Consider the following 20,283-nt stretch of genomic DNA (forward strand, 5'->3'; position numbering starts at 1 on the left):
ACTGAAAGAACTTCCAAAATATCATAACCACATCTCAACTTTAACAAAGAGATAATGAATGTCTCTAAAAGAAATTTGGGACAAAAAGAGACTCCACTCAAAGAAGATTTTTTTTGCAGAGAAACAAATTGAGGCCTGTAGCTAGGCTAACAGAAGTAGAAGTGCAGAAACATCCTTCCCCTGCCACCTGCCAAAAAACAAAAACAACAAAAAAAACCTCCCAACTCTAACCACCCTCAACTGGGAAGGATTTCTCCAGAAAAGCCTGCAACAATTGCAATTAATGTTTTAGCTAGTTTAAACCAAGATTTTGTTATTTATTACTGGTATTACAGTAGGACTACAAACAGATAAAAGACAGTCCTTCTTCCAAAAAGCTTACAGATTTGGGCGGGGGGAATGAAAACTAGAACAGTCTACCTGCTAGTTATTTGGAATTCTAAAATTAAACGTGATCCTGAAAACACTTATATATGTAGTTAACTTTACTCATGAGGTGACTAAATGGGATGACTCACAAGCATAATGTGTAAATGTGTGCAAGATTAAAGCCCAAATTGTCAGTGGAAATTATATTCTGTTAAGTAGATGCTAAGAATTTTTTTAAAAATACACATTGGTAAGTTAAAACATTTCAGATACTATTATTGTAAAGATCAATTAAAATTCTTACAACTGACAGGAGAAAAATGTTTTTCTGTTTTTTTCAATTGGTTTATTTTATGTATAGTCAAGTTTCCTTGTTTCCCTGAATAGTCATCTTCTAGGAGGAAATCTCCAGAGATTTGCAGGCTAAAATGCTGTGGACAAGAGGTCCCTCCAGCTCCCTCCTACTCCAGCAAGCCCTTTCGATAGCTAAAAAGTCTAACCTCACAGGGTAGGAGTAACAGGGCTTATGCGGAACTGGAGATGGTACAGCAAGCAAGACAAAGCATGCTGCAAAGTTGTAGCTTCACCATTTGCTGCCACTTTCAATCAGGTTTGGTTCCTTTCCACTTGCATTAGCAGGGAAGAGAATCTAAAGAGCAATTTTCTAGAAAAGGTGATTTTAAATTACATTTCTGTTTAGCCAGAACAATCCCAACAGTACCATTTAATTAGCATTCCTTTAGTGAACACTTCTTTTTTTGTTTATATGAAGAAACTAGCATTATCTCCAAAGCAGATTGCATTGTTGCTCTCAGCATTAAAACAGAAACAAGTGCCATTATTTGATTTAGCAATGTTAAGCTTACACTTCTGAACAAATGAATGATTCTTAGGGTTTTATGTGGCCTACTTTTCATTTCCCATATTTCATCTTAATTTTTCACATTAAACCATGGTATTTAGCCATAAATCACTGCTTTGTAAGTGAGCCTGATCACAAGAATCTAGAAAAGTGGGTATTGTGTAAGTGCCAAGACCTACTTTGTTTCAACTGGATAATTTACCTACTAAAATGTATCATTCCAACAAAGCAAACAACAAACAAGAGTAGATAGGAGCCAGCCTGGTGGCTTAATACCACACACTGCCATGTGGTAGGGTAGAGTTCCAAGCAAGAGATTATACACAAATCCACATCTAGATGTGTGAGCCAGCTGGGCCTGAGCTAGCTGCTGAGGAAAGAGCTGGGATGACCAATGAAGTAACTGTGGAAGGGGTCTCAGTTACACGGATATGACAATACTGCATGGCACAGCCAAGGATAAAGTAGAAATTATATGGAACAATATAGGCCTAATTAGGGTAAATTGATATGACTCCTTAGGCAATCCTTCCATCACTAAATTCTAAATTACTCACGCCCGATGCTAGAGAACAAGGCAAGACAGAAAGAACTAGCTAGAAAGTAGCCATGCAGAGATGGGAATAAGGCCTCGGAATGAGAGGAAGGTAGTCAAAAATAGAAAAAAGTAGATAGACCAGAATGTGTGTCTAACAAGGTAGCTGGTCCTTTAAATAAAATCAGGTCCAGCTCTCTTCCTCCAGTCCAGTTTGGTGTAATGAGGACAACGGGGGGTCCCTCAGAAGCTATACATGAGAGACAGCCCAAAGGCGAGAGAGAACATAGAGTCCAGAAAGAGAAAGTTCAGTACCCAGAGTCCGGAGAGGGAGCGCAGAAGAAGAGCAGAGCTGGGCTGAGAGCTTTATAAGAATGGCCATACTGGGTCAGACCAAAGGGCCATCTAGCCCAGTATCCAGTCTACCGACAATGGACAATGCCAGATGCCCCAGAGGGAATGAACAACACAGGTAATCATCAACTGATCCATCCCGTCACCCATTCCCAGCTTCTGGCAAACAGAGGCTAGGGACACCATCTCTGTCCATCCTGGCTAATAGCTATTGATGGACCTATCCTCCATGAACTTATCTAGTTCTTTTTGAACCTTGTTACAGTCTTGGTCTTCACAACATCCTCTGGAGTTCCACAGGTTGACTGTGCGTTGTGTGAAAAAATACTTACTTTTGTTTGTTTTAAACCTGGTGCCTATTAATTTCATTTGGTGACTCCTAGTTCTTGTGTTCTAGACCTCTATCATATCCGCCCTTAGTCATCTTTTTTCCAAGTTGAAAAGTCCTAGTCTTATTAATCTCTCCTCATATGGCAGACACCCCATACCCCTAATCATTTTTGTTGCCCTTTTCTGAACCTTTTCCAATTCCAATATATATTTTTGAGATGGGGCGACCACATGTGCACGTAGTATTCAAGATGTGAGCGTACCATGGATTTATATAGAGGCGATATGATATTTTCTGTCTTCAGAGGGGATGCCTGAAAGATGGAGTGGTGAGAGTTCCCCTGTTGAGCAGTGGAGCCAGATCAGGTGGGTGAAAGCAGAGGGCAGTCAGGGTAGGGGGGATTCACCTACAAACTTCTCCCGGCCAGTGAGCCATGGCCAGAAAGGGCTGGAGGCTGACAGCAGCAGAGGGAGATGCCTGCTGGTTCTCTGAGTCAGGGAGCTGAATCTGAAGGGCCAGAGAGGGCAGAAGGCTGGGGAATGATGGAGGGGTGAGTCTGCTGATGTCTCTGGGCAAGAGCTGAAACCATAACTGGGAAGGAAACATAGCAGAGAAACACCGCAGTCAGAGGGGCTGGGGTGAGGTGTGGTGCAAAACATCAGAGCTGTACCTGAGAGCTGTAGGCGTAATGGGACGCTGGAGCTGGATTTGGTGTGTGGATGGACTGTTCAGATTGAAAAAGTGCATGTAGAGGTTGGACTGGGCTGGGGAAACTGAACTATGGTTGTGGGACTTCCTGTAATAAATTTTTCTCTCTCTCAAAGGGCTATTTCTATTCTGAAAACTGGTGTGGAGTTACTGGGAATTCCAGAAGAAAGGGGAAAGCAAGGCAGACCCACCTGTTCTGTCGTAGCCCACTACTGAAGGTGTGCCAAGAGGGCTGCCATACCATATAGGAAAATGAACGTGGGCAGGTGAAAGGACCGCGGGAAGAGGGGAACTGTGAGTGTGTGGAAGAGGGATATTGAGGCATCGGACTCCTTGCAGGGCCCTTCCTGAGACCACAAGGGGACACCCTGGAGATATCAGCCCTTTGACACAGTGTGCTTTATGAAATGAACAGAGCTTGTCAATAAAAGAAAATAACTTCATCTGAAGAAACTGACGTTGCTATTGATTAGCTGGACAACTAGTTTCTTGCCAGTTGGCAATTCCTATGTCCTAACTACCAATCACAATGACCTATTCTTATGTTCTAAGTAACACACTATAAATAATATCAAACCAACACTGTTAGGTAACAGTTTGCAAATGTCCCAAAAAAAAGTATCAAAAAAAGTTACATACCAGGTGATCCATGGTACATATCTTACTTACACATTTGCATGATCTATTTTAACTGAGAAAAATTTACCTTTTGAAATCTGCAACCAGCTTGACATCTGCTATGACAAGCTTGTGTTCAATAATCATGTGCTTCAGAAGTTGGTCTTGTTCTGCTCGTGGAGAACATTCTTCACAGAAAATACAAGGCACAGATGGAGACTCTTCCACAGCAGCTACACCACCTGGACTTTCTGGCAAAGACAGCGGCTCCAAAATATACTCACTATCTGAAGGGAACAAAAGAAAAAAAAAAAATCTTTGTTGGACTGCAATTTCGTCTTCAATCTCCAAAATAATCATAAATAAACCAGCATTCTTTCGAAAACCTATTTCGTATGGATGACTCGTAAGCAGTGTAGGTAGAATCAGGACCAAGGGAAAAGAGCTTTTGTAGCTTTAATATGGCTTCCTCCAACAAGAGCAAGGAGCAAATTTATTAGCAAGGCCACCAAATGTTTCTTCCTCAAAGCCAGCCAATGGCTCCACTTCTAGAGTGGGTTGATGAGGCTTCAATAGCACAGGGGTACAAGCTCTGTGATCCCTGACTGACATTAAGGCAGGGGGTATGTGTCATGTAGTATGGTCTGGGTGGTATGTGTGTTGGTTATTAGTGCAGGGAAGTTTCTTCCCAGAAGTTGGACCCACTTTATTTTCTCAGAAACTAGCCCACATGCTGGTGTGTGTTAAGATGAGAAGGTAAGTGAGGTAATATCTTTTATTAGGCCAACTTCTGGTGGTGCGACAGATGAGCTTTCAAACGCTTCCTTAGGTCTGCGTTAGGTTCATCACCCTGATAATAAAAGGTTAAATTGTGTAGGGAGGGCTGTTGTTGCATGTGGATTATCCCTGTTAGGACAGACCATCTCTTTACAGGAACCTTTTATCACTCACTCACTTTTGTATGATTATATAAATCATTTGCCTTGTGCCACCAGGCATCTGTTAGTTTGACTGTCAAAATATTTCTTGTCACACAGACGTGGTTCTTGCCGATGGAGAGGCCTCCACTCGAGGATCTAGATCTGCTGAAACATTTCTTAGCTGTGTATGGGCTGGGAAAGGAGCTGTTATGACCCATATATTAAGGCCCAGTTTTGTACAATAGCGAATGGGAACAAGAGCACAGTTAATCATTTATTTAGGGCTAAGTCAATGACTGACCACCTTCTGGTTCATGGGGGTTTGGAGTTCATGGATTACCCTTAGTAGGTGGATGGGCTGGACTTGAAGCAGGGCTGCCTCGTCTCCCTGTCCCAGAACAGATTAGTGATGTGCCGTGGGGCCACCATGCTCAAAATTTGTCATCAGTGGGATGATGGGCCAGATCCTTCGTTGGTGTAAATAAGCATACCTTCACAGAGGCTTGATATACAGCAACTGAGATCTATGCCAGCGGGCCCTATGAGTTTAATTCAATAAAGGGCATCTCAATAAATTCCATTGGCTTGGAACTAATAAAACTGTGGCACGAATTTTCCAAAGAAATCTTCATTACAGAAGAACACCAGTTTCAAAGATACAGACCTTAGGCTTTAAGCACATGAACATTAGAAAGCAAAGTTAAGTAAATCAGACACAGCTCCTGTGTTCTGGCAAAATCAAGCAGTCTACTTGACACGTTTGGCATGAAGCCAACTTCACAACTTGTTCAGCTGGATGGGCAGGGGAAGAGGGAACAAACCATTTTCTCTTTGTGATTCACACTACTGCAGGAACAGCACACTGGAAAATGATGCAGCTGCATTTGTGAAGCTCTCTTGATGATTCAGAAATTAATAGATGTATTTATCTCAAAGAAAACTTGCTTTAACCCAGCACTTTACTCTTACATAATATAGAGCACCTTTTATCTGAAAATCTCCAGGCGGATTGGAGAAGTGTAATTAACAAGACTAATAATACTTCCTGATGACATGAGAGAAGGTCCCTTAGGCATATGAGTGACAAATTTTGGCCTGCACAATAAATAGCTAGTGATTGAATAATCCTAAAGTAAACTGGAATCTGGGATTGTGGACAATCTGTCTTTTTAGTAATGACAAACTGGCAAGAGTTTATATTTTGCTCCCCCCCCCCCCCCCCCCCCGAGTCATGATGTTCAAGAAGCCCAGAGTTTCTGGAAATGCACCAACAAGTTTGGCTGAAGAAAGACTGATAGTCAATATGCATTGAATTCAGCTCCCATGATACAATTTTTTCTGTGCTGTTTGGTTGTAAGCATGCAAACACACACACTATACCAGGGATCAGCAATCTTTGAGATGCGGCCTGTCATGGAAATCCGCTGGCGGGCTGGGACAGTTTATTTACCTGCAGACGCCTCAGGTAAAAAAAAAAAAAACGTCTCGGCCCGCCAGCGGATTTCCCTGACGGGCCCTGTGCCAAAGGTTGCCGAACCCTGCACTATAACATCCCTAGGAGCAACAGCATAGCTAACCTAATTCTATTTTGAAGTAATAATAAGAAAGGAACTTTGAATATAATTTAACTGCATGTCAGCCCATTTCCTCCTCATCCTCCCCAATCTATTCCATAGCTGAGTTGGAGCAGTACCAATGTTTTCATTTTGTAGTTTTAATTCTTTTAGGGACAACAGTGGCTACATTAAACGGAGTAGCATTTCTAGTTTGCTCTCTGTACATTTATCTGCCCTTTCTGGCTCTGCAGACTAACAAGGAATAGGCTCTGCTTTCCTGACCAAAATAGTGATTCTACTTGCAGCATGAAAGTTTCTAAGGCTTGTGAATCCTTATAGTAAGTATTGTATTATAGCCTGCAAAAATCAGTGAACTGTTTCTGTGGAGGAAAGCAGAGCAATTCCATTTCCTCTGCAGCTGCTGATTCTCACTGATGCCAATAGAGCTAAAGAAGATAGTCTGTCAGCCAGTTAATTTGTGTCTAGGGTGGGCAGACTACTGATTTGTTCTCTTCTGAGCTGGACCTGTTGGAATGCCCTATTTCAACAGCTTGGCCACTTATTTATCTGTACTCTTACCTGATCAACTCCATCACAAGAAACCTGTTTAAAAAGATACATTAACATGGGGGAGAGAGAGCGTGCTCTTGACATGGACAAGGAACTGACCTCGTTTCTGAGGACCAGGGGTACTTGTGAGTGGCAGCCGTCTGGATTGGGGGGAGGTGATTTGTGTTGTGCCAAAGGGGTTGCTAGCTGTGATGCTCATCTTGTTATTTATCAGTGAATTGCAGGAGGCAAGGAACAAAGGTGAACAAATATGCATATGCTGATTCGTAACTGGGAGAGTAGACTATACAGAGGAAAGGTAATTAAATGTAGACTGCTAGACTAGAAGCATGGGCAACTGACGTAGTTTATGGACTTTAGTGCAGAGGAAAATAAAGGAAGGGGGCTAGAGATAAATTACATGAAAATATCCTTGGTACTCCTCCGCTGCAAAACATTGAGCAACAGAACAAACAGGTAGTACAGAACAAAATTCTACAGCCTTCAGTACAGTGCTTAAATGGATTAAAACGTAACCACCACAGGGCACACACATAGTAGTACAAGTAAGTATTATTCAAAGCTCAAAACAAGCAACTACTGTTCCAAATGTGGTTCCAGAGGGGTCACCTTATTATAAAAGAGCTGTTCGAGAACTGTAGACTTGGGCCAGGGGCAGGGTGTCGCACACTTCGAAGCTTGTGTCAGTTGAGCTTACTGCACACACCAGGGGCTCTTTGCATTCCTCTATTCTCCACTGCTTCGTTTGCCATCCTCTCATCCCCCTGCTACTCGCCCCACTCTTCCCCCTGCCACGGGTTCTGTGTGATCCCCACTTTCCCCTCCTATACCAGAGTCCCCCACTCTCCTCCCACATCAGCAGCTCTATGCCCCCCATTCCCACTTTCTCCATACGTCCCCCGCCCCCATTCCCCTCCATGGCAGGAACTGTGTGCACTCCCATTCTCCCCATACCTGGATTCCCCATTGACCCTCCTAACAGCAGGGGCTGTGTGCTTCCTTGATCCCTCACTCCATGTCCCCCATCTCCTTCTTCATCCACAGCAGGGCTCCCATGCCGGGGGCTCTGTCTTACCCCCCTCTCCCAAACCAGGGTCCCCATATCTCTCCCCCCACCAGGGATTCTGCATGCCCCCCTCCCCTCCTCAAGACACACTAGAGCCTCCCAATCTGTCCCCCCCCCCCATGCCTGGGTCTGTATGCATACCCCTATGCTTCCCATTATTCTTTTTTTCTGGGTGACACAAGTCATTCAACATGTCAACATATTAAACTCTACTGGGAGGACAGGCAGAGCTGAGATGGGAGTATTGTTGTATGGAAGGCACTAAAGGGTGCCATCAACCAGTTGTTTGATTTATAGAAAATAGCAGAAGTGCTTGAGGCTGTGGCTGTGGTAAAGAGCTGTGGTAAAGAGCTGGCCCCCCATTTTCCCCTTTTCCAGACAAACACATGGCTGAGGACAAGCAGGGAAATAGAAATACTCCCCCTTGCCCCTCCAATTCAGAATCATGGGAAAACTCCATGGCAGTAACGTTTCTACCAAGTTATCCATTTGGTGGGGTTTCCTTCCTTCAACATAGTGGTCAGATAGCGTGGCTATCCAATTATGGCGATGTCCCCAAACCTTCACAAAAAGCCAGGGATCTCAGACATCAAAGAGGCCCAGACCCTTCTATGCTCATAAGGCTTCTACAGGATTAGGTAGATTGATTGAGGACACCATGTAGGTTGAACCTTTTGTGGGAAAGTTTGCCCTATACCCTATACAGGAATTTGCACCTGGGCAAAGTGAATTTTACAAGCTATCACTCCAAAACAGGCATTTTGCAGCCACTTTGGACAAGTGTAAAAGGAGCAAAGCAGAGGCTAATCAGACCTCAGAGCTATATTCTTTGAAAGAGGAAATTAAGAAGTGTTTTTTTTAATTTTGAAAGGAAAAATAAAATGATGAGTACTCTGTGGGTGTTTGGGTAGTACGATCGATAGAAACAAGAGTTAGATTGTAGCCTCTTTGGAGAAGGGATTGTCTTTTTGTTATATGTATGCACACTACTAGCACAATGGGACCCAATCCCCACCTGGAGATTGTGGGCACTACAATAATACAAATAAGTAGTAATAAGAGAAGAACCAGAGGAAGGAGGCAGAGGCAGATTAAGATTTATTGGGGCCCAGGGCACAAGAACATTGGGCGCCCTCACAGGGCCCCATCACTTGCTCCTCCCCTTCCCCCCATGGCCCTGCCTCCTGGCCTGGCCAGAAATCAGGCCATGGTAAGAGCTGCCCAGAGAGCCTGGGCTGCAGTGGGGAGCCCTGGACCCTCCACCTGTCTTGGATGGTGTGCCCTGGAGGGCAGGGACCCAGGCCGGAGGCTGTTCTTGGGCACCCCAGCTCCTCACCCATAACAGGTGGAGGGTCCGGGGCAGCATAGAAATAAATATGAATGAAAATAAATTATTCTAAGCCACATTTTGAGTGCATTAAGTTGTCATCTTACCAACTTGTTTGGTTTTGAATGAATAACCCTGCTGATACTTGTGGCAGTACGTTTGGAGCCTGTAGGTTCAGGTGAGTGAGTGTGGACAGCTGCAGCTGTCTGTACACATAATACAGCATTATGCTAGAAAACTCTGCCTAAGTGCCAAATATTGTAATAGCTGGGATATAAGGTTTTCTATTCAAACAATACTGTCTATTGGTAGTGTTGGAGACTGGCAGTCTTGAGTTCTCTAACTAGCAGTGATACTTGATTCAGTTTGTGCTTAACTGTAGGCAATTCACTTAACCGTTGTGTGTTTCACTACACCCATGTGTAAAATAGGGGGAAGGAAAGGTGCTGGGGGGGGGGGGGGGGGGGGGGGAGGGGGGGGGGGGGCGCCCCACGGGGGGGGGGGGGGGGGAGGGGGGGGGGGGTGGGGGGGGGGGGGCAGGCCTGGGGCGGGGGGGGAGGGGCGCTCCACATAGGAGGAATATGCTGAGTGCTCACCCTACCACAGCTCCTGCATCTGTCTGGCCTGACTAGGGTGACCAGACGTCCCGATTTTATCGGGACTGTCCCGATTTTATCGGGACTGTCCCGATATTTCCTTGTTTGTCCCGCAAGGAACAAACAAGGAAATGCCCCGGAGCCTAGAGCCCGGAAGTGCTCGCACACACCCCCCCCCGCCCCGACTCCGCCCCCTCCTCCCCCGATTGGCTCCCTCCCCGAATCCCCGCCTCTTCCCCGGGCTCACCATTCCCCCTCCCTCCGCAAGCGCTGGAGGGAGGCCCGGGAGACGCAGGGGAAGCGCGGGGCCGGGGTGAGTAAGAGTCCGGCCTGGCCCCGAGCAGGCAGGACTCAGTTGGGTGGTAGGGAGAGGAGGGGGGCGGCCCGCGGGGCCAGGCGTCGGCTGTTGTTGTCCCCCCGGGCAGCGGGACTCGGGAGCAGCCGCTGCTGCAGCTCCCACTGCCGCGGGGCAGGAAGCGGCCATGGCGCTCCGCGGCTGCGGCGCCTCCGAACCCCCCGAGCCGGGGCCTGCTGCAGGGACCCAGCAGCGTGTACGCTGCGCCCAGCCCCTGGCCAGTCGCGTCTGGGCTGCTGCCCAGCTGGTGCTATCCCGCGGCGGAGGCATCGGCAGCCCAGCCCCGTTCGTTCCCCTGCGGGACGGGGGGGCTGGGGCCTGCTGCCCCCACTCCTGGGCCGCCGCGGGATAGCACCAGCTGGGCAGCAGCCCAGACGCGACTGGCCAGGGGCTGGGCTGGGCGCAGCGTGCGCGCTGCTGGGTCCCCGCAGCAGGCCCCGGCTCGGAGGGTTCGGGGGCGCCAGAGCTGCAGCCGCGGAGCGCCATGGCCGCTTCCTTCCCCGCGGCAGTGGGAGCTGCAGCAGCGGCTGCTCCCGAGTCCCGCTGGCCGGGGGGGGAGAACAGCCGCCGCCTGGCCCCGCGGGCCGCCTCCCTCCTGCAAGGGACCAGGCCGGACTGTTACTCACCCCGGCCCCGCGCTTCCTCTGAGTCTCCGGGGCCTCCCTCCAGCGCTTGCGGAGGAAGGGTTTTTTTGTTTTTTTGTTTTGGCCCCCCCCCCCACTGGTGTGCAAAGAGTGCCTAATTCAGCTTTGTTAGTGATTTATACCTACTTGCTCAAGGGTAAAAGGACAGATGAGGAATAAGGGAGTAAAGCATGAGATTCTTTGGCTCCCATTACTGAAAAATTGCTTACTTTCCCATTTTTATCATATAATTATAAAATAAATCGATTGGAATATAAACACTGTACTTGCATTTCAGTGTCTAGTATATAGTGCAGTATAAACAAGTCATTATCTGTATGAAATTTTAGTTTCTATTGACTTTGTTAGTGCTTTTTATGTAGTCTGTTGTAAGCCTAGGCAAATATCTAGAGGAACTGATGTACCCCATGGAAGACCTCCGTGTACAGAGGTATGTATACCCCTCGTTAAGAACCACTGGACTAGATGATCACAATGGTACCTTCTGGTCTTCCAGTCTATGAACTACCATTTCACCTACTTTGCACAAAGGGGAGATAATCATCTCAGAAGCATAGAGTGGGTGCAATTCATTTGGGGTAAGGTTTAGCAAATACTTTAAAGCAACTTTACCTAAGTACAACTGATTCCTTTGCAGTGCACTATGGGTAGCCTACTCAGTGTTTATCTAGACTTCAGTTTTCAGTCACGTTAACTAATTGCTAGTTAACACAGTAACACACACAATTGTAAGGTCTAGTATTCACAAATGTTTGTTACAGGACACACATCTGTAGCTTAGAGGACATTACTAGAAACAAACATTTGAGTCCTGGAACAAAAGTTTGTGAACTGTCTATATTTGAAGTTACAGACATGTGTTAACTTATGTTAGAAAGCACTAAAAAGTCAAGTCTGGAGAAAATCCAAGAAAATGAACCTCATCTATAATCTTTAACATAAATTATAAAAAACTCAACCATTTTTTAGGTTTAATGTCAATATTTTGTGATTTCTGGTACAACAAGGTTTTAGGTTTAAGTTTATATTATGTAAATAGAGGTGTACAGTATATATTTATAAACCCTCTGTGTGACAACACAAGTATAATGAAACCAAATAAGAACATCTGCTGGAATGTTTAGTGTCTTTCTAATTAAATTCAGCAGTTGAATGAATCAATTCATTAGCAACAAGCCTGGTTTATTATCTCATTAATACAGCTGGTTAATATCATGAGGAGATTAGTAGGAACTTGAAATGACCCTAAAATAAAAATGAATGCAACAAAAGACACAGGCAAGTAAATGAGTTACCACAATGGGCACAAGGTAAGAGCAGAGGAAAACAAAAACAAAAAAAATCCCAGACTCATTAAACAGCCTCTCCCCACAAAACTACCACCTCACATAAGAGCAACAGACATCTATGAAAGAAGTGGAAAAACTATCTTTTTCTATATAGTGAGAGAACATTAATGTCTTTGTCATTGTGAGAAAAAGTATATTAATCTAAGTACTTAAATAAATTCCCTGAAGTAAGTTGGCACCAAATGCAAACCTATGCATTAGACACTCTTCTAGAAAGAGTTACCTTAAAAGCTTTAATAGAAGGGATGGAAAAAACCCAAAATCTATAATAGGTTAGCAAACACATTGGCTCTACACGTCTTATACATATTACAACTTCTCTCTGCTGCTGAGTTGCTAATACTGAACTAGTTTACTGGCACAGCAACATTCTTACATTTAATTTATAGTGATACCCTTGGAAAAGTTTTTCCATTTGTTATCGGATTTCTGTTTTGTTTTACAGAGTATGAAAGATAGATGAATAACAACTGGCCAACACTATTTACAACTAATTACACACACAGCGTGCTATTCCCCCTCCATCCAAATAGCACATCAAAAACATGTTCTCAGTGAAAGAAAAATCACAATACACAGAACAATTTCCCAGCTTTCTATTGAAAAAGCTCAAGCACTCCTATTAACTTGAATTACCATTCAGTCTTAGTTCATGAAGGATTATTTGGCTATTATTTCTGCTCATTAAAACACTATCAATGATACATGGGAGTTAGTTAAAATGTCCATGTGCTAGGAGATAACACATCTCCAAGCTTCCCCAAGATCAATCAGTCTCTACCCTCTACAGCATTTCATTGAATGTAAATTAGTACTTCAAAAGATTACTTCATCCTACAGCTAAGCCTTGTCAGTTTTATAGAAATTGTATATAGTCTGGAGCATCCACAGCCTAATAGGAGACTTCATTCCAGTCACAATCAGACAGGTTTAAGAAGAGCAATAAGTCACCAAATCCTGATATCTCAGGAAAGAGTTTCCATATAGCAGGTGTCTGCTGGGAGCTGAAACTAACAGAAATACAACTGTCTTTAATAGCCATATTAAACAGGGCTGCTCTGTAGGGGAGCTTAACATGTTGCAGTTTCATTAGCATTAACAAGTGTTGCTATGGGTACCAGAGTGGAGGCATCAGAAAACAAGTGAATGGAAGAGGTGGAAAATTGATTAATAAAAATCTTAACTGTTAGAAGTAAATAAAACAAAACCAATGTGCCCGCCAATAAGGCTATATTAAAAACATAAATGCTATTTATTAATGTTACTGCCTAGTTTGTTGACTTGCATATGCCAATGAATGTCATCATTTTTTCTTTTTAATTAAAAAAAAAAAAATCTACCTCAACATAGACAAAGGATACATAGCAAGACAAAATACCATGGGATCTCTTAAGATTGTATATATTATGTACATATTTCAACCTTAAATGAAACTGACAAATACTTCTTTAAAAAAAATATTGTTATGAGCACAACCGTAATCAATACTCAAACATTCCCATTCTTCCATTTATAGTATGTTAAATACTTCTATAGATAAATTATATGCAAATCTGGAGTGCCATAAAGTCCACTAACATCAAGGTAGTTACGAAGGGTTTACACTAGTGTAGCTAAGCGGAGAAACTGATCCCTAGAGAGCAAAACAGGAAACAATGCTAAGCTGCTCTCAATAAATCTGGAGTAATGCTACTGTATTCAGTGGAGTTACTCTGGTTTTACACCATCATGACTGTGGAGAATAAAACCCACATTAGTTAAATGCTCGAAGTATTAATAATCTAATACTGATATTTAAGAGACATTTACACTGGAAAAAATTAAGATGTATTGTACCCAAAACACATCCTCCTATTTTAAAAAATAAGATATTCTCTTTCCTGTTTTGCTAATTATCAAAGATATTTGTGTTTAAATTTTCTCCTTTCATAGCTCCAAAATCATAGTGCAAAATGTGCCAAGACAAATCATTTCTAAGCACAATACACTGTTGTACCATCTATCACAGTTCAGAACACCTGAACCTGTATTCCCCCTCCGTAGTTCAGCAAGGGGCACCCAATTTCAGGCTTCTAGCTTCCCTCTTCCCATCACTTCTCTTGGGTAGAGATCTCTCTCCCACTCCTGACCAGGGTATTTCCACGATGCAAAGCTCTCTGTCTACATCTATGATTATGAATATCCCAGCAAATCAGACTGTCTCAGCTGGCCTGCTTTGCTTTCCTTCCTTAGAGGCTATAAACAGCATAATTGCCCACAGTTAAATTACCACACAGCTCTTTCTAATCAAGCACATTTATTCTTAAATTAAAAAGCATTATACATAAAACAATAAAAGAACCTACACACATGCTAATAAGTTTACCAGAGATCAGCCCAACTCCAACAATGGCTCTGGCAGGTGAAGTCCTTAAACCCCCACAAAGGTTTTTCCTGTGGTCACACATTCATAACTACCTTGGCTCAGAACAAGCATACTCATGAAAAGTTTAATCTCTCCTTTGTACGACCTGGGCTTTTGATCTGAGATGAGGTACAATGGATCTCTTCTCAGTGGATAGCTTCCAAAGGCTGGGTTTTTCCATAACTGGAGAAGTTACATTTGCATACACTTCCCTCTAGAGAGTTCCTGGGACATCCAATTTAAAAGTTTACATTGTTTCAAACAACCCTTTGAAGCTCATAACATTTCCAAGGGTTTACATTAGCCAGCTCTCTCCCCTTCAGACCTTACATACAATTTCACAATAATACATTCCCATTTACCTTTTTAATACAACAAACTCCTAAAGATACTTAAGTGAAACCATGCTGAATTAAGTTCAAATCAATAAATGTAATGCCCAGTGGCTGAGGCGAAGGGCAGTACAGTCACGCATGTGCAGATGGTTGGATAGCCGGCAGGTAAAGCTGTATCGGAGGCAGTCCAGGGCAATGATCAGAGTTCTCACTAGGATCAGTAGCCAGAAGATCCAATCCAATTTGGTTGGGGAAGGAAAGTCAGGGAAGGTGGCAAGAAATGCTAAGGTGATGTACACATTAATTAAGAGTTGCACAGCCCTTGAGCAGGTCATCTGCATAGGAGTGAATATGTCCCCCTCCACTGAATAGTCAAAATGAACAGCTCACCCAACATGAAACAATTATTTGTTCAAAATATTCAACAAGTACTTACAAATGTACAATTTCTTGTCTGGGGAGCAACGAGCAGGCAATGGTCTGTTGCTCAGACGGCTTTCTCTTCCTGTTGGAGTGTTTTTAGTCCAGACACCCAATGAGAGTACTACCTGTCCATCAAATCAGGCCTGGAGTGTGGGTGCTGTGGGTCTTTAACACTAAGGTTGTTGGTCGGAGGAGCAGTGCAGTGCCATGGCACAGCAGCTAAGGATGCTGCTTAAGGACCTGCTAGGCCTGGGTTTAATACTGGGGTCCTGACAATAAGGTTTCTCCAGGAAATTGCTATATCTGTCATATCAACACAGGATCACCACTTCACTTCCAGGACCAGTGCAAGGGATGGGCATTGAGGGCAGCTGCCCTGGTGTTAATGGGGGGGGGGGGGGGGGTGGTCATTGCTGCCATTCAGGTCATGGGAGGGAGCAGGCAATGAAATGCAGCATCTCTGGGCCCTTACCACGCACTTACCTGGCTCAGGCAACCACTCTCCATCCCCTGCCTACCCAGAGCAACTCCATCAGGACAACATGGCAAGGCAGCTAGGTGGGAGGAGAGTACAGCTCAGGGATGGGGGAGTGGGGAGGGAGAGCCCAAATCGATGGGAGGGAAGAGTAGGACCCAAGTACTGTTGTAGGGCAGAAAAGGCAGGTAGAGACTGTCCCCCCCAGTTATTTTTAAGGGGCAGACAGCCCCTCCCACAGCCCCAGAGGCACAGGAGAGAGTGGGGCTGGTAAAAGTTGGGCTCTAACTGCTGGCTAGTCAGGGTCACACAAGGCCATGACTCCTCTCTCAAAGCCTGGGGCACTAGTGCTCACTGAGAGACCTGCTGCCTCAGTGCCTCTTTGAAATAATCAACACAAATAAAACTCACCAACCAACCTACCCACCCACCCCAAACAGGGCAAGACATAGGGGTGGGTGATCACCGCAACCACACTGGGCACAAACATTCATGGGCACCAAATTCCTCTCCTCCCCCTTTTTTTGTTTGTTTGGCTGGTTGGAAGTGTCAAAAATATTTTCTCCCCTAGGCACCAAACTCCTAGGGCTGGCCATGGGGGCTTCATCCATTGACAGTAAGATGTGTAATTTGGTCTCCACCCATAGCAGGCCATGCCTTGTTGTCAGTGATCGCTTTAAAGCACGCCCCAGGTCTTGAGCACACTTTTGGCTACCTCTTTTGCCAGCAAGTTATTTTTGCCTTATTACAGATTTTGCTGTACTTATTTGTTGTTGCTTCTCTCTCCTCCTGGCACTGGTTCACACCCATCACCACACATCTGTACCTACACCAGCTGCAGTCACTCAGGGTATTAGCTCCTTCCTCACTATCCCCATTGCTAAATTTCTTATCCATCCATTGGTGCTCTTCTACCTCAGTTGCTGCAACCTCCTTGCTGGTCTCCCCTCTTCTCACTTATTCCTCCTCCACTGCGGCCAAGATACCATTACTAAAGTTTTCTGCCCCTCCAGTCATTTCAGCCATGTCACCGTCATCTCCTCAAGCATCTTCTTTAGCGTTCCAATTCTTACCACATCAAATTCAAGTTCTTTGCTTGCACCTTAAATGCCCTATGCCAGGGATGGGCAACTTTAAAGTGCTAGAGTAGGGGTTTTCAAACTGGGGGTTCGGACCCCTGAGGGGGTCGTGAGGTTATTACATGGGGGATCACGAGCTGTCAGCCTCCACCCCAAACCCCGCTTTCCTTCCAGCATTTATAATGGTATTAAATATATTAAAAAGTGTCTTTAATTTATAAGGGGGCGGTGTCGCACTTCGAGGCTTGCTATGTGAAAGGGGTCACCAGTACAAAAGTTTGAGAACCACTGTGCTAGAGGGCCACAGAATTCACTAAAACCCTTCGGCAGGCTGGAGTGTGTGTCATGGATGGTGCAGGTCCAGGTTCCAGAAGCAAGGAAGAGGTGGAGAGTGAGACAACTGTGCACTCACCCTGATTGGCAACTCCTGTCTCTCAGGGCTGGGCCCAGCTTCCCTCTCCAACCCTTTGGTCTTGCCACAGCGTCATGTGACATGCATAGCTATGTGCAGGCAGGGCCCTCACCATTCTCACTTCCTGGCCCTGCTGCCACTGGATCCCCTGTCCCGAGCTGGGCTGTGGTGGGCCAAAATAAAATGATCTGGAAGGCCAGAAGTAACCCTCCAGGCTGGCAATTGCCCATCCCTGCCTTATATAATATTGCACCAGACTTCTTCTCGTCTCGCTTCCTCCTACTCCTGCCCTCATTCCCTATCTGTTGCATTACTTATTGCTTTGTCTCTCTTTTTTTTTTTATAGCATGCTATAACATCAGGTCCTGTCCCATCTCCTTCTAAATCGTCTTTAAAAGACACTCTTCCATAAACATTACTTACCTTCTTCTTTCTAACAATCTCTCCACAGCTGTCCTCTTCCTGAACTTTGGTTTTAGGTCTGGCTTTTGTTTACCTTGCTTATCTTAGGGCCCAAACTTGCAAACAACTTATGGATCTGAATAACTTTACCTACTTGAGTATTCCAGTCCCACTAAATTAAATGGGTCTACTCAGGTATAAGGTTATTCATGTCCATAAGAGTTTTCCAGGTTTGGGCCTTTAAGTTGCCCCATGAATTTACAACGTATCTTCAAGGTTATGCGAGGATGGGCCTGGAATCTGGGTCTGGGTGACAACCAGTAACTCTGTGCCACTACCTGCCTGACAGCTATGGTAGGGCCGCACGCATTGTCACACAAACCCTCTGGAGATAAATAGCACAGGAAGTATCCACTCAGAAGGTTGGACTGACTGCTTCCCTCATGGTCCCTGATTGGTCCACAAACCCTATTTCAGTCCAGGAGGAATTCCAGGAGGTGTCTGTGCAATGAGATACATCTCTGTCAATCATAGTGACAGACCTGCATCTCAGCTCACTTTTGACTCCCAGCCTCAATTCCTACTTCTTGGCTTGGGCTCTGACCACTAGGCCTGACTCCTAGTTCCACCTTCTAGGCAAGACTGCCCATATCCTGGTTGTGACAATATTTTTGTAAAGAATCATGTAAATTTGCAGAATCCTATAAATATGGTCAAATAATGACAGAACTACGGAGATATACAGAGGAGTAACTGGCCTTTCCCTATATTGGTTCCCATCAGTGATGCAGGAATTGTGCAATACTTATCCATCTCCCCCAAACACCCCAAAACAAATGTTGAGCCTATGTTACCTGAGAATACTGTGCAAAGGTATGCAGAAGAAGGGCAGTTTAGATATACGGTATCTACCTAAAGTGAGGGAGGCGGTATGGGTGGGCAAACATTGCTGCCCCTCCCCCCCCCCCCACAAAAGGAAGAATTACAGGCCAACACCGCAAGTTGAAACACAGAGTTCCAGTTTCCTGACACAGGAAAATCCTACACACCAAAAATGTGGACTCTCCATCCTCTCACGCTTAATTTAGTTACTTTTGATTTTTAGCTTCTATTTTCTGATTAGTCAGAAATTGGTACAGTTCCCTCTTGTTTATTCCTCAGTTAGCGCGCAAGCGTCACCAACTATGTCATAATAAGAAATATGCACAGCTCAGGTTAAAGTGAACGCAAGTTACCTTTTGCAACAAAAGCAAGCTCATATTGGTTTTTCATGTGTTGCAGAAAAATTGGAGTAACCACTCTTTTCCTAACCAAAAAAAAAAAAAAAGGTTTAGATTTACAAAGCTATTATTAAAGACACAACAGCAAACTATTCCGTTGTGAAGGAAAGAGAGGAAGTATAGTAAGAGGCCGATGTCGCTCCATCAGGCTCTCTTTAATGACCTGGAAAATCTAAAAAGGAATCCTACAAAAGTCAAAACATGCACACATGGCTGAGGATAAGTACAAAAGAATAATATACAAATATTCAAGGATATATAAAGCATATACAAAATCAGAAAGTCTGAGTTACAAATGAGAAACAAATGATTTAGACTTAGCAATAGACATAAGCAATAAGAGGTGCTATAAACAGATTAGGAGCAAGAGAGCGATGAGGGAAGAAGAGCTAATAACAGATGACATCAAGAAGGCTGAGGTGTTGAATGCCTATTTCTACTCCGGGGGGAATTCTGCGCCATTGTGCATGAAGAATTTGCACAGAAATTAATGTTGTGCATGTAGAATTTCCTTTTTCCTCCTACAGAAATGGGCTGCAGAGCTGCTGGCCGCCACTAGAGGCTGCTGGACCCAGGAGAGCCCAACTCGCAAATAGAAGATACTGTGAGGTGGGAGGGGGAGGAGAAGGAGCAGCTGGAGGGTTCCGGGAGCTGCAGTTCCTTGCACATCCTGAAGGAAGGAGCCTGGGATCCAGCATCAGGCTTTTTCTCCCTCTGGATCCCTGGGTTCTGATGGTTAAGGGATGTGGGTTTCTGGACTGGGGGAGGCCCCATGGCTGGGCTCTGGGGGACTAGGGAGTGCGAGTGTCTGGGCAGGGAGGCCCGCAGCTGGGTTCTGGGGGCTAGAGTGTCTGGGTTGGGGGGATGCCCTGCAGCTGGGCTCTGGGGGTGCAGGTATCTGAGCAGGAGGGGGCAGAGAACCAGAGGTTTCTTTAACTCTCTACTCCTGAGGGAATATTTTTGTGTCTGTATTGTTACAGACATAGTTGCTGACAGGTATTTTGAACTAAATTACCAAATAACTGAAACTGGCGTGATTATATAATGTTATTTTGACAAATAAAATAAGCAGAATTTTTAATTTTTTGGTGCAGAATTCCCCCAGGAGTACTATTTTGCTTCAGTCTTCACTAATAAAGTTAATGGTGACCAGATGATTAAAAAAATTAATATTAACTACAAGAAAAAGGAAGAAGACAAAATAGGGAAAGAACATGTTAAATACTATTTAGATAGGTTAGATGTATTTAAGTCTGCAGGGCCTGAGGAAATGAACTTTAGGATACTGAAGGAACTAGCTAAAGCAATCTGTA

The 20,283-nt window shown here is 44.5% G+C and overlaps 1 protein-coding gene across 2 annotated transcripts in view; it reads right to left on the reverse strand.

Annotated features, from left to right (window-relative positions):
• Window positions 1-20,283, reverse strand: part of ZNF277 (zinc finger protein 277) — a 78,059-nt gene that overhangs the window by 36,434 nt on the left and 21,342 nt on the right. For both annotated transcript variants that reach the window (XM_034769259.1, XM_034769251.1), the window contains exon 2: window positions 3,866-4,064. In XM_034769259.1, the coding sequence (XP_034625150.1) occupies window positions 3,866-4,064 (199 nt within the window). The remainder of the gene's footprint in view (window positions 1-3,865; window positions 4,065-20,283) is intronic.

Source organism: Trachemys scripta, chromosome 1 (assembly GCF_013100865.1).
Source record: "Trachemys scripta elegans isolate TJP31775 chromosome 1, CAS_Tse_1.0, whole genome shotgun sequence".
NCBI classification, from domain to species: Eukaryota; Metazoa; Chordata; order Testudines; family Emydidae; genus Trachemys; species Trachemys scripta.